Source organism: Triticum urartu, chromosome 6, assembly GCF_003073215.2.
Source record: "Triticum urartu cultivar G1812 chromosome 6, Tu2.1, whole genome shotgun sequence".
Lineage (NCBI taxonomy): Eukaryota > Viridiplantae > Streptophyta > Magnoliopsida > Poales > Poaceae > Triticum > Triticum urartu.
In genome coordinates, this window is record NC_053027.1 from 574,046,472 (window position 1) to 574,059,125 (window position 12,654).

The 12,654-nt window shown below is 42.6% G+C and overlaps 1 protein-coding gene across 1 annotated transcript; it reads right to left on the reverse strand.

Moving 5' to 3' along the window:
- Positions 1–1,531: 1,531 nt before the first annotated feature.
- LOC125515642 (disease resistance protein RGA5-like) lies at positions 1,532–5,988 on the reverse strand. Its single transcript, XM_048681155.1, has 3 exons — positions 4,965–5,988; positions 1,941–3,928; positions 1,532–1,792 (listed from the first exon to the last, which is right to left on the reverse strand). Exons 1-2 carry the CDS (start codon positions 5,783–5,785, stop codon positions 1,969–1,971), a joined length of 2,781 nt encoding a protein of 926 aa, XP_048537112.1. The 5' UTR covers positions 5,786–5,988; the 3' UTR covers positions 1,532–1,792; positions 1,941–1,968.
- Between the last annotated feature and the right edge of the window lie 6,666 nt (positions 5,989–12,654).

The following is a 12,654-nucleotide window of genomic DNA, read 5'->3' on the forward strand; positions in this document are numbered from 1 at the left end:
ATAATCTCCGGACCGGTCCACCTCCTCTTTCGACATAGGCATAGTGTCGTTCCTATATGACTTTATTGTAGCTGATATGTTGGTTTTTAATCTTTTTTTGTCAGACTATTGATGTTTGAATGTGTGCATCTGAACTATGTAGAGGGCGGTTGTTACTCATAATGTTCTTTATCCGCTTGATGCTACATTTTTTTGAATAATTAAAATCGCCCTTTATCTATACAAAAAATTGGATGGCCGATGGTCGTATGGTGTCGGACGAGACTGTATCCGCTCTTTCCTCCTAGCTCGAGTGCCAAATGGAAAACATTTGGGCTTGGCCTTTGCGTCTCCAACTTTAGGTGGCGAGTACATTGCTCCAAGTGGTTCATACCCGGTGACAGTAGACTGAAGCTTTTTTAGGAGACTGGATTGCAATCTATCTTTGTGTTTTAGGGTTCTCTGTGTATTTAGGATTGGGTTGTTATTTTTGTTTTTAATTGGTTCTGTTGTAAGATGTAATGTGTCAGGTTTCATCTAATGCAACATTCTTTTTTTTTTGCGAGATATCTAATGCAGCATTCTAGGTCCATCCTTTACTACCTTTCTTCTGTTCAGGAATAAAAATACAACAAAACATGTTATATCCAACTGCATAGCACGATGCACACAATCCACGGAAAGAAATTCAAAAGTCTCAAAAAGTAAATTGACATAGTCTAACACAAGAATAAAACATACTAACTAAAGTGGAAGAGGATGGATCCAAAGTAGATCTGAAAGCGGCCATTTGCCGACATAGAAGGTATGCCCTCGCATTTGCCCAAGTTGATTCCACGTGAACCCCTCTAGATCTGTGTACGTTGCAGTGTTAGTTTTCCTTGCCCAAGTTATTCGTTTTGTAGTACTAGCTTTATCAGTCAGTCGTCTTGAGTTTGTTACTGATGGCCTGCTACTCGGTGTGTGTGTGTGTGCGCGCGCGCGCACGTGTTTGGAAAACCGACACCAAATCAGAGAGGTGTGTATACTTCAAAGTTGAGAACCATGGTGAGGAGGGGCAACTCTCTCTTGCTGTTGTTGGTGGCTTGTTTCCCTTAAAAACTCTACAAACTGCAAGCATAAAACCATCCGAATTGTAGAGAAAATGAGATGAGCTTATGATTGTCGCAAATCGTTTGCTTGCCATTTTAGTCTTTCTTATATAAAGACCGGCGTTTTCGTTCTTATGTACTCCCTCAACTACAAAAACGTCTTATTAGTGTATAGAGGGAGTATAATTAAAGCATTTGTTATAGCCCATCACTGGATGGATATAGCCTAATTAACTTAATATCTCATTTATCATTGCCATCAAATAATGGTCTCCCTGAAAAGTGGGGAAGACAAAAGCATTAAGACAAGCCAACATAGGAAGGATGTACCATTAGTCCATGACTGCTCTAAATACTATAAGAAGCCTATCACTAGTACGCCATCCAAATCAGACATAATAAACTCTCTAATAATCTGATCGAGCTTCCTATGCAATTTTCAACCAATTAGTGGAGGAGCGTTAAAAATAATGCTTGAGCATTAATTTGAGGAAGCACTGTACTATAGTTTACAACATGAAAATACGTCTGAAGCAAACCGGGTCAAACAGCGAGGCAACACTAAGGCCATTCGGCACATCAGAAGTACAAATATCAGTAAGGTCAAAAGGATGAAAGTTCACATAGATGACACGTCTTCAAATATTCTTCTATGAGGCCTATATCCCCCTCCAGACCATGAGTTCTCTAACCTCCAGCAAGATGCCACGCAAGAAGACTGCCTGAATCAGGGAGTGGTCATGAGGACGGGAATCAGTAACATCATGAGGACATACACAAAATTCTTGTTCCTTTTTAAGAACACAACTACAGGCAGGGTTATACGCTGCAACAATGTAAGACAAACATGAATCTTGGGAATTATTGTACCTGAAGTGCCAGCATGTCCAGGACGTAGTTAGCATCCATTATGCAACTTTGCTGGTAGACTGCGATTCACAAAGAGTAGTTTAGGATGGTTGGGATTTGCCATAGCTGCTCTCTCCATGGCAGCCTTTGCAGCCTCAACACCACCTTGAGCGCTTGCGTTGCCACTCACTCTGCATTCAACATATATGAGGCAGGGGAGATTCTCCAACCCGAAGTCATAGGTGTCACCAATGAGAGACTCTGTTTTGGCTAGATAAATCTTGATCCTTTCAAGCCTGGGCATAGATCCTTGTGCAAACATTAGCATCATATTATAACGCAAGTTCCTCAGGAATCGGAACCCATCTCCTCCACTGACATTGAGCTTGCCTTCTGATGATTTTGTTGTTTTTTCGAGATCCAGAGTGAGAAGAACAGGTAAGGCTCCAAGTATACACAGATCTTGTTGCCCAAGACTCTCCACTTCAAGGCGTAACTTCTGCAGGTTGACGAGGGAACCCACCCACTCTGGAACACAAGGAACTGCTGAACGCCAGGTAATTAGCTTCTCGAGGCTACGCGGGGCAGGGTACCACGGTTCCAGTAAGAAGCCGCTGCCATGCCAGACAGTTACAGAACGGAGGTTCTGCGTGCCCAAGTTGCGGAGAGATTTGTAGGCAATGAAACTCTTGCAGCACTCCTTGGTAACCCCAATTACTGGAACATCAAACAGATCAAGGTATATCTTCCTCAGATTCTTCAGCTGCCCGAGTTCTTGGAGAAAGTTCAAAGACTGACCGAGGGCTTCGACCTGTTTCAATATCTCCAATGCTTGCATTTTCAAAACTCCATCAGGAAATGTGACACCACTGTCAACAAGTAGATGCACCAAGCTACTGAGATTAGCAATTGCTCTCGGCAATTCACGTACATTGGTGTCTCTTAGGTCCAACATCTCAAGGTATTGTAGATGCTTGATTTGTTCTGGAAGCTCACTTACCCCAAGGTGCCTGAGGTTCAAGTACTTTAAATGAAACAACCTCCCTATATTTACTAGATGATGGTTTTCCAATTGACGACATCCACCAAAGTCTAGAACACGCAAATGCATGAACTCATCTAGAGAAGGGATTTCCATGGAATCCCCAAACACATTTAAAGATCGGACATGCGGCAATATTACATCCTTTAGTAGGAACAACTTCCTTTGATTGCCAACTTGGAGAGAGAGACGACGAACTTTCCTTTGCGTCCCAACAGGTATTCCGGGAACACCCACAAAAGTGACAAAGTTCTCTTCGACGGACTTGGATATGATGAAATCAAGAATTGTGTCATGAACTCGAAATCTCATCGTCCTATCATATCTATCGGACTCCACGGGTTGGATCAAACTCCTATTGACGAGTTCATTGAAATATCTTTCTCCTAATTCATGTACCGTGTACCTTCCTTCCTTCTGAATGAATCCTTCAGCAATCCATCTCCTTATGACAACTTTCTTCTCAATAATAGAATCCTCCGGAAATATACTCAGATATAAAAGACAGGTTCTTAGATGAGGAGGGAGATCAAAGTAACTGAGTGATAATATGTTCATCATTCTTTCCACACTAGAATTCCTTTCAAGTGCACGGCCAATCGAAATTTCCACTTGATTCCAAAGAAGCTCCGTTGTTTCCGTGTTAGATAATAGACCAGTTATTGCAATGATTGCCAAAGGTAAACCATCACATTTTTTCAATATTTTATCCATAACTACTTTAAGGTGGGCAGGGCAATCTTCTTTAGAGTTGAACAACCTTTCGTGAAATAACTGTTGTGCGTGCATCATATTAAGAGGCCTTATATTGTAAATATGGCCTCTAAATGATGAACAACATGACTCAGCGACATCTCTCACGCGTGAAGTGGTGATTATTATACTGCCAAAACTGTCAATGGGGAATGTGGTCTTAATGACATCCCATGTTTTGACGTCCCATATATCATCAACAACAATAAAGTACCTTCACATGGACGAATAAACATCAGCGTGCCTTTAAAATAGAGAGTGTACTGCAACTAAATAATTGAGACCCGCTGACATTGTTAACATATGGATTTGAATTGCGCAAGTTATTGACATACTACGTCTATACACATCCACATGCTTGTTTGGCATATTACAGAGAGCAAGGCGGTACACACAGTTTCAACATGAGCTAGGCGCACTGAAAGAAAATGATCAACATTGATAAATTTATGTTGCTAAGGAAGAGATGGGAAATATGATTATGAATTATCATACATACATAATTGTTTTGGAAGCTAGGGATCCTGATTAGGTGATCATGACAACAAAGCTAAAATCTCGTGCGGACCTAAAGATCTAGTGTCTTAAAATGAATATTGAGTAAATGACATAATATATAGAAAATGTTATCATTTCCTCTTAGGCTACTGATCTGGCTTATTTTTCCTCTCTTAAACCGTTTTGGTCTAGCCTAACCCTCCAAATATAAATTTTCCGGTTTTGGACAGCTACATCATGGTGACGCAAGGCCGCACACGATCGATGAATGTGGCCAACGCATCAGGACCTTCATCAAAGTTGCTCTTGATAGATTATCATGGGAAAGTGGCATAAACAAGAGTATATGGATGCAAAATGGAGGAAAGAAAATGGTAAGGCACATCGCATCTCAACAATACAAGTGTACAACAATCTAGACTATCTTGAAATGATCGGAGACACGATCACTCGCTAGGCATACACACCTATTCTTATATGTACTCTGTACATTATGTAAATTCACTTCTCTTATGGAAACCTACAAGGACATTACTACAAACATTTGACATCGCATTTCCTAAAAACATGAGAAATAATTTTATGGAATTTCTTTTTATATAAATCATACTAGTAATCTTCTCTTTATAAAGAAAAACAACAATCTGAGACCATACAGTAATTGTACTAGTAGTGTTCCTATGAAATATGTACCAGTATAAATATTTATATATTCAATAAATGTGGAAGGAAAATATATAGATAGTATATACCTTTTATCTAGTAGGCACTCTTTGATGTTGATAATTAGTTGCTGCACGCTTCCTTCTTCTGTTTCAGCATAACGTTGATTCCCGACTTTACTAAGAATAGTTCTTAGGATATTCATCATATCTGGATTTCGTGACATTGATATGAAAGCTCGACAGTCGAATTTTCCTTTTAGCTCTTGATACACTTGGTTTGCAAGAGTTGTCTTGCCCATTCCTCCAGATCCAACGATGGAGACTATCTTTAATAGTGATTTTGTTGGCACATGTCCATCTTCTTCTTTCAAAAGTTTGATTATCTCATTTTTTGGTGCATCCATTCCAACTAGTTTTGATGCATTCTCAAAGATAACAAGAGCTCTAGGGTCAACAGATATACTGAGGGTCTTGGAGAAGGTATCATGAGTCTTGTACCTTGCATTCCTCTCGCCGACCTCAATAATTTGTTTCTTCAAATCTTCAATTTCTTTGCCAATTTGACGCTGGGTCTTCATCTTTCCCAGGAAGAACTTGATCTTCTCCATGAAGTTATCCGGCTTAGTGTCTTCGTCATTGACATATTTCAGAAAGTCGTCTATGAAATCATCTATGTCATAGGACAGCTCCCGTACCTCATTCATCCAAACTTTATCTTGCATATCCGGATCCTCCTCCGCTGACATCTTCATGAGAAAAGCATCCATGGCGGAGAGTTCATGAGTCAGGGACTTGATCTCCTTGCGCACCCCCTTGACACGCTTGTACTCGCCACCCAACAGGGTGGCCAGCTTCCTGATGATGGGTTTCAGGGCCCCCGTCGCGGCACTCACGAGAGCCGCCTCCATGGTTTCATAGGGTGTGGAGAGCTAGCTACGAGCTCGCTAAGGTATGTTTGTGTGGATGAGTTGCTCTAGTACTAGCGGTCTAAGTGGGACAGACACTCCCTGGACAATTGCTTCAATCACAAGTAGTACTAGTTCTTCGGTATACTAGTACTCCATGTTAGTACTTGCTTTCTAACTAATCTGAGAATGTTAATTAACCTCAGATGCTAACCCCTAAGGAAACAAAGGCATGATCATTTATTTGTTAATTCTCCATGGTTAGTTGGTTCATTGTGCTAGCTCGCTGTTAGTTAGGTAGAGATTAGCCAGTTAGCTGCTGCTGGATAAAAAATTCAAAGGCAGTGGCAATTATTGGTCACATTAGGTCGAGGTTTTCCTGGTTGACACACTTGTTCCCACTTGAACGTTGTCGTGTCCTTTGTAATACTTAACTAACCCAACCTGTGTGCGCTGTCATCAACTATAGATACTTTCAGATCAGATCAGAACCCTATGCTATAATATACAGTAATGTAGAGTATATTTCTGCATGCCAAAGAATAAAATGATGTCTTCGGATGGTGCATCAACATCAGCTATGTTGAAATTTTCCTCTTGTTTTTCTAGGCAAGCAAGCGCAATTTTCGTGAACCAGGTGCATCTCCACCAACTGACTAGACTCTAGGCTTGGCCGGTTGAGTTAATAAGAAAAAGCTCACAATGAGATCAGAATTTTGCACGTGGTTCTCCAAATTTAATCTTCAAGTCGGATTTATATTTTAGTTGATGGAATTTCCTTTGTTGGATGAACTGTTTCAGCTGGAACTATTTTTCTATCTATGATCTACATATGCAAGTGCCCGAGCTGCTAGAGAGACGCCCTACTTGCTCCCAAGGGGGCGTCAGGGCGAAATCCTAGCCGTCGCCTCCTCCCGTCCCCACCCCAGCCACCCCGGTTGGAGGAATTGGGTGGCAAAGCCTGCCTACCAGCACTGGCGGAGCCTCGTATGGCAGTGATTTGCATCGGAGACTTCTGTTTCCTGATTCACGGGCAGTGACACATCTTTCTTTATCCCTGTATATGTTGATGATTTAAGGATTATTTTTGTCCTTGCGAGGTGACTCTCTACAAGGAAAAAGGTAGGCGGGTTGTAGCCTCCGTATTCCTGGTGGCGCTAGCTCTTGTGATTAGAAGTCTCCCACTCAGTGCAGACGTTTGGTGTGGTTGACATGGCCGAAGATGCCGTCTGCGTCTGCGACAATAGATTAGGTGAGTCAACTTTGGCTTCATGCGTGCTTTCTGCGCTTGTCTGAGGTGCCCTATGTGACTGGCTTAAATTGACTGTGTATGTGGTCCGTGTCCTATAGGGGAGCTCGTATCTCCCACTCTTTGCGGAAGATTGGCAGTCAAACGCACACGCGCCCACCAAAATAATGGGCCATCCCTAATGGCGCAGCAAACCGGACCGAGCACTGTAGTGAACCAAACCGAGCAACTGTAGCAAAACCAAACGGGATACCGGACCGGACTGGTGCATGGTACTGTGGCAAATATATATTTTATTTAAAAAAGGGAACACTTTTTAAAAAAAATATTACACTCTTTGAAATCTTGACATATTTTGAAAAGTGTGAACAAATTTTTGACAATAGGAACACTTTTTGAAACCAGAACATTCTTTGAAATTGCCAAACATTTTCCGAGTCTGCGAATAAAACGTGAAAAACTGGGAATTTTTTTTTGAAACCTTGAACATTCTTTTAAAAAGCGTTGTTTTGAAAATCTTGAACGTTCATTGAAGCACACAATGTTTTTGCTCCTCAAACAAGATTCTTTTTCTTGAAATTCTGAACAATTTTTGGAATTTTCTTACATTTTTACAAAATAAAATAAAATAGGAAAATAAACAATGTGCTGCAGAGAGCATCAAATAGAGAATGCGCTCGAATCACGCCCGTGTCGCCTAAGGGCATGTTCAATGCTAGAGGCCTACACAGGCGCTTACAACCGAAAAAATAAATATAAAGAAAGATAAAAAGTCTCTAGCGCTAATAACGGGCTTTCCACATATTAGAAACAACCTAAATGCTAAAAAGTGCACGTGCACTTTTTTGCTCTCGCTGGCACACCCTCGCTCCACCGTTGGATCTGGATCGATCGCGCAGCCGCGCGACCAGGCTAGTTTGGTGGGGCCCGTGCATTTATGTCTGTCTTCTCCCATCCCGCAACGGCAACTAGCACACATTCGGCGGTTTCCTTCTCCATCTCTCGACCAAATCGCCCCCAAATCCGCCTCGCCTCATTCCGCCTCGCCGGCGCCGCTGAAGAAATCCCGCCTCGCCGCAAATCCAATTGGTGCTCTCGGGAGGGGTTCGGCGTCGCGAGGGGTCTGCGCGTCGAATTGCTCAAGCGCGGCACGGTGGCCGCGGGGAGCGGCTCGCGACGCGAGCTCCTCGCCCGTGCAGAGCAGCAGTTTCAGGGGAGGAGGCGAAGTGCGGTGGGCCTCGTTTGGGGCGGCGGGAAGGAAGTAGGCGGCTCATCATCGCGAACCAAGGTAACCCCCCGTCGAATCTCTTCGTTGCTCGCGGTGTGTAGCTCCTCGCGGTGTTCCCGTGCCGACAAGGGGGTGGGGAGGGGCGCGGATACGCAGCGGGCTCGCGGTGATCCTCCTCCTTGTAGTGATTTTTGACAGGGCGGTGGTGCTTAGGTTAGGTAATGGGACGAACAAATGCATGAACAGTATGGCGGGGGTGTCTAGATCTACATGAACAAATGCATGTTTTCGTTCCCGTGTTGGATTTTTTTGCATGATTTCTCGTGGTCGAACTAGTGGTGGAGGGGTTTTTCGTGGTCATTTTTTCGCAACATGCAAGCTTATGCTCACCAGCAGGCAAGTTTATGGTCGGTCGTTCAAGTGTTGGGCAAGCGATCTAGATTCAGAAGAGACCCGTGGTGCTGGGGGGCTGTAGTGTCTTTTTTGGAACGAAGGCAAGTGCATGCAAAAGGTCAGGCAAGTTTGTGCTGTATATCAGACAACTTTATGGCGTGTTTTGTTTTTGTGATCAGACCGTCCTACTGGGGGTTAGGCAAGTCTATGCTAATGGTGAGGCAAGTTTTATTTTGTCTGAAACTGACTCTCGTGCGAAACTTTTTGTGTCGTGAATGCCTAATGCTAATGGTCAGGCGAGTTCACGCTAACTGTCAGGCAAGTTCATGTTGTAGATCAGACAACTTTTGGCACGTGTTTTTCCGTCATCTATAAGAGAGAACCGTCCTGCTGGGGTCAGAGAACCTTCCAGCAGGTCACAGAAAAACGCATGCCGAAAAGTAGTCTGATCTACAGCATCAAGTTGCCTGACCGTTAGCATGACACTGCTAAAAACCGTCCTGCTGGTTTTTAGCAGTGTTTGTTAGGTCACGTGCAAAGGTCATGTTCAGTATAGGCAAGGTCCTGGGCATGATTTGTTGTAGTAGGCAAGTTAAATTGAATTAACAGACACGAGCATTTTTCCATACTTTTTCTGTGTTGTGTGTAACTGTTTTTTTCAGGTAAAGGGATGACTGAACCAAGCAAAAAGCGTGATCAATTGCAGTCAGCAGTGTCGCAGCTTGACGGGGGCCCCCCTGCCACTTCCGAAGCTACACTGGAGGTTTGCTTCACACATCATGTTTTGTTCATGTTTTTTTTACTTTTCTTAACACCTGTTTCTTTTCTTTTTTCGTTAAAAACATGGTGACATGAGCCTATATCACATGTTAAAAGCATGTTTTTCGTTGTAGGAACCTATATCACAGCACCAAGGTGTTTCAACAACAGTTGTTTACAAGCGCCAGCGCCGGAAGATGATGGCGAACCGGGGGAAGCGGCCTATGGATATTGATAGTAACGAAGATGGACCGGAAGGAGACGACAATGAAGCAGATGTTACACAAGATGAACAACCAAAGAAAAAGCGCCGAAAAGTGACTGAGAATGAGGTATCCCTCCCCCACCCGTATAAATCACAGTCCAACTAGAGATAACACTGCTATGAAAGCAATTTTTGAGAGGCAACTCATTAATTTTCACACATAAGTTTTTGGTACTAACTAGAGAAGAACAGCCTCATGAAAGCAAAAATATGAGAGGCAACTCCTGTAATACTTCCACACATAAATTGCCCCCTTTTCCAATATGAAAGAAAAAAATGTGACATGAACCAGTCAACTCCTGCACACACAACTTGTCTCAGGAGCTTCTTATTAGAAGAATACTTCCAAAGACCATTTTTCTTCACAAGGCAACTGATGTCATACTTGCAAAGTCTAACTTTTTGTTTCTCTAATTTACAGGGTCCTAGAAATAGGTCATCACCTGCAAGGCTTTTCAAGTTGAACAAGGATCTCGTCACAGACCAGAAAAACGTGATCAGAGACATAGAGTTTGGTGGCTTGTTGGATATCACAGCTACAAGCATGCCCGGGGATCTGAGCCAGTGGATCATGAAACACTATGATCCAGAAAAGTCTCAAATCGTTATACCAGAGAGAGGAAAGATACCAGTGGACGCAGACAGTGTGCGGAGGATATGGGGTTTGCCCAATCGAGGCAGGAAAGTATGCTTTGAAATGAATCCAGATGTTATAAGGGAATTCAACCGTATTTTCAAGATCGAGGGTAAAAACGCACCTACTTTGACTTCATGGTGCAAAAGGATTGAAAAGATGAATGGGGCACATGATGACGATTTCCTCCGTGCTTGGTTGGTTGTTGCATTCTCATGCTTCCTTGCTCCAACAACAAGCTTGAGCATCTCACCAAGGTGCTATACTACCATCATGCACACAAATGCTATAAAGGACACCAACATATGCCGACTTTGTTGTTGACCAACTAAGGTTGGCATTCATGGGATTTGGTGAGAAGAAGAAAGCAGTTTGTTGCTGCGTCTTCCACCTAGTTGTAAGTACACAATTTTTTTCTGAAGAAACTCATGCTTTACCCTGTTATATTCCCCTGATTGTTTTGCAATTCAAAACATTTTATTTTATAGATTTTGTATCTTGACTCGTTGGATGTCGATGAGCCAATACCTGCTACACTTCCAAGGGCACCAATTTGGAATGATGATCTAATAGCAAAAGTCATGAAGAAAGACAAGAAAGGACCAGGAGTGTACGGCAAGCTACGAGTGAGTAATTTTGCAAGTTGCTTTTTTGTTCAAGAATTACTTAATGTAGAAAACTCACATTAATATAAGGGCAACAAGTTATGCTAGAAACAGTAACATGTTATCCTTTTTCCTATCCTTTTCTGTATACTTTTTTTCACTGTCCTTTTCTCTTAATGCATTCTTTGCCAAACACATTTTTACAAGTCTTTTGGAAAGTTGTATTACAAGGACTACCATAACTTGCCCGTGGGGGGAAGCATCTGACTATGTTGGGGTAGTGGGGTATTTTTTGTGGAGGGCCAAGTGTTTCTTACCACACAAAGAAGAAGGCAGTTATATTACAAGTTCTTTGTCATGGAAATCATGACAACAAAATCCATAGAAAAAACACTGGCAATTTACACTATAAGGACCAGCATAACTTGCCTGTTTTATCAGGTGTTCATATTCATGCAAGATATTCACACTGTCCTTCTAGTTTTAATGATTGGGATCATGCCGAAATCCATAGTAAAATGTTTGCAACCAAATCACGCAGTCCCCTTTGAAATCATACTACTTTACATTTTTTTTCCATGGACGGTGTTCATTCATGTTGTTTTTCTTTGTCTTTTTTGATGAAAAACAGCTCAAAACTGAATTCTCACGCTGCGCAAACGACAGTTTGTTTGGAAGTTTGGATCATGTATCAAAATTTGTTGCTGCTAGGTTGCCCGAAAGCTACGACAGCTACGTAAGTGAAAATGGAGAGAAAATCCCTTCTGTTTCTTTTTCCTCTCCTTTTTTCTGTATTTTTTATTCTGATCTCAATGTTTATCTGATGCCCATTTTTCTCTTTTTCTTGTTTTGTCGTTCACAGAAGCAAAACCGGATAACAGGCCTGGTCCATGAGATGTGCACTGAAATGTCACATGCTGTTGGGAAGTTTGTTATCGGCTTAGGTAAACTCGACGAGGAGGAACCTGGCACTAGCCGGAACATGGACAATCCACCACGCGCAACTGAACAACACAGCAGTCGAAGGAAGCGAGCAACGCCAAAAGTGACTCACCACAATTCAAGTGAGGACGAGGAGTCATTCAAGTCAGATGAAGAGAGTGAAGATCAGGACGAGAGCGAAGATAAGGAATCAGAATCAAGTAGTGACAACTCAGGGGATGGAAGCGAGGATGGTGGCCCAGGTGACGATGACGATGATGATGATGATGATAGTCATCAAGGAGGCAATGCAGTCACAGTTCTGCGGAGGAGGTTGACGAGGATACTGAGGAGACACATAAATCAACAGAAAATAAGGACGACAATGATGACACCATGTATGGAGGGAATGACAGTGGCACCCAATGTGATGAGGGACATAAACACCAGGTTGACGCACAGCGTAACCGCGAAGCCGATGATGATGAAACAGAGGAAGGTGATGAAGCTGAGGACGGCCAGGAACATGTTGAGGAGGGAAGTGCCAAGAGAAATGATGATGGAAACAGAGATGACGAGGACCACTATGGAGGTGGCAATGTAGGAGGGTACAATAGAAACAACACTTCTGATGGAGATGAAGGTGGAGGAAGCTCAAGAAGCAGCAAGGATGATGACAGTGCATCAAATTTTTGCATCAAGCTGAGTGATGGCAAACAACAAGGAGGTGCTTCAGAAACATTTTCACTTCGAGATATGGTCAGGATGGAATTCAAGAAGAAGTGGGACCCTTTCCGAAATCAACTTGAGACACCTAA

What these genes read in the sequence shown, in the direction of transcription:
- LOC125515642 (XM_048681155.1), bottom strand. Translation starts at nt 5,785, where the DNA reads ATGGAGGCGGCTCTCGTGAGTGCCGCGACGGGGGCCCTGAAACCCATC. An exon ending in GAGTGCCTACTAGATAAAAG is followed by an intron (nt 3,929 to 4,964) that starts GTATATACTATC and finishes GTCCATGTGAAG; the next exon opens with GTACTTTATTGTTGTTGATG.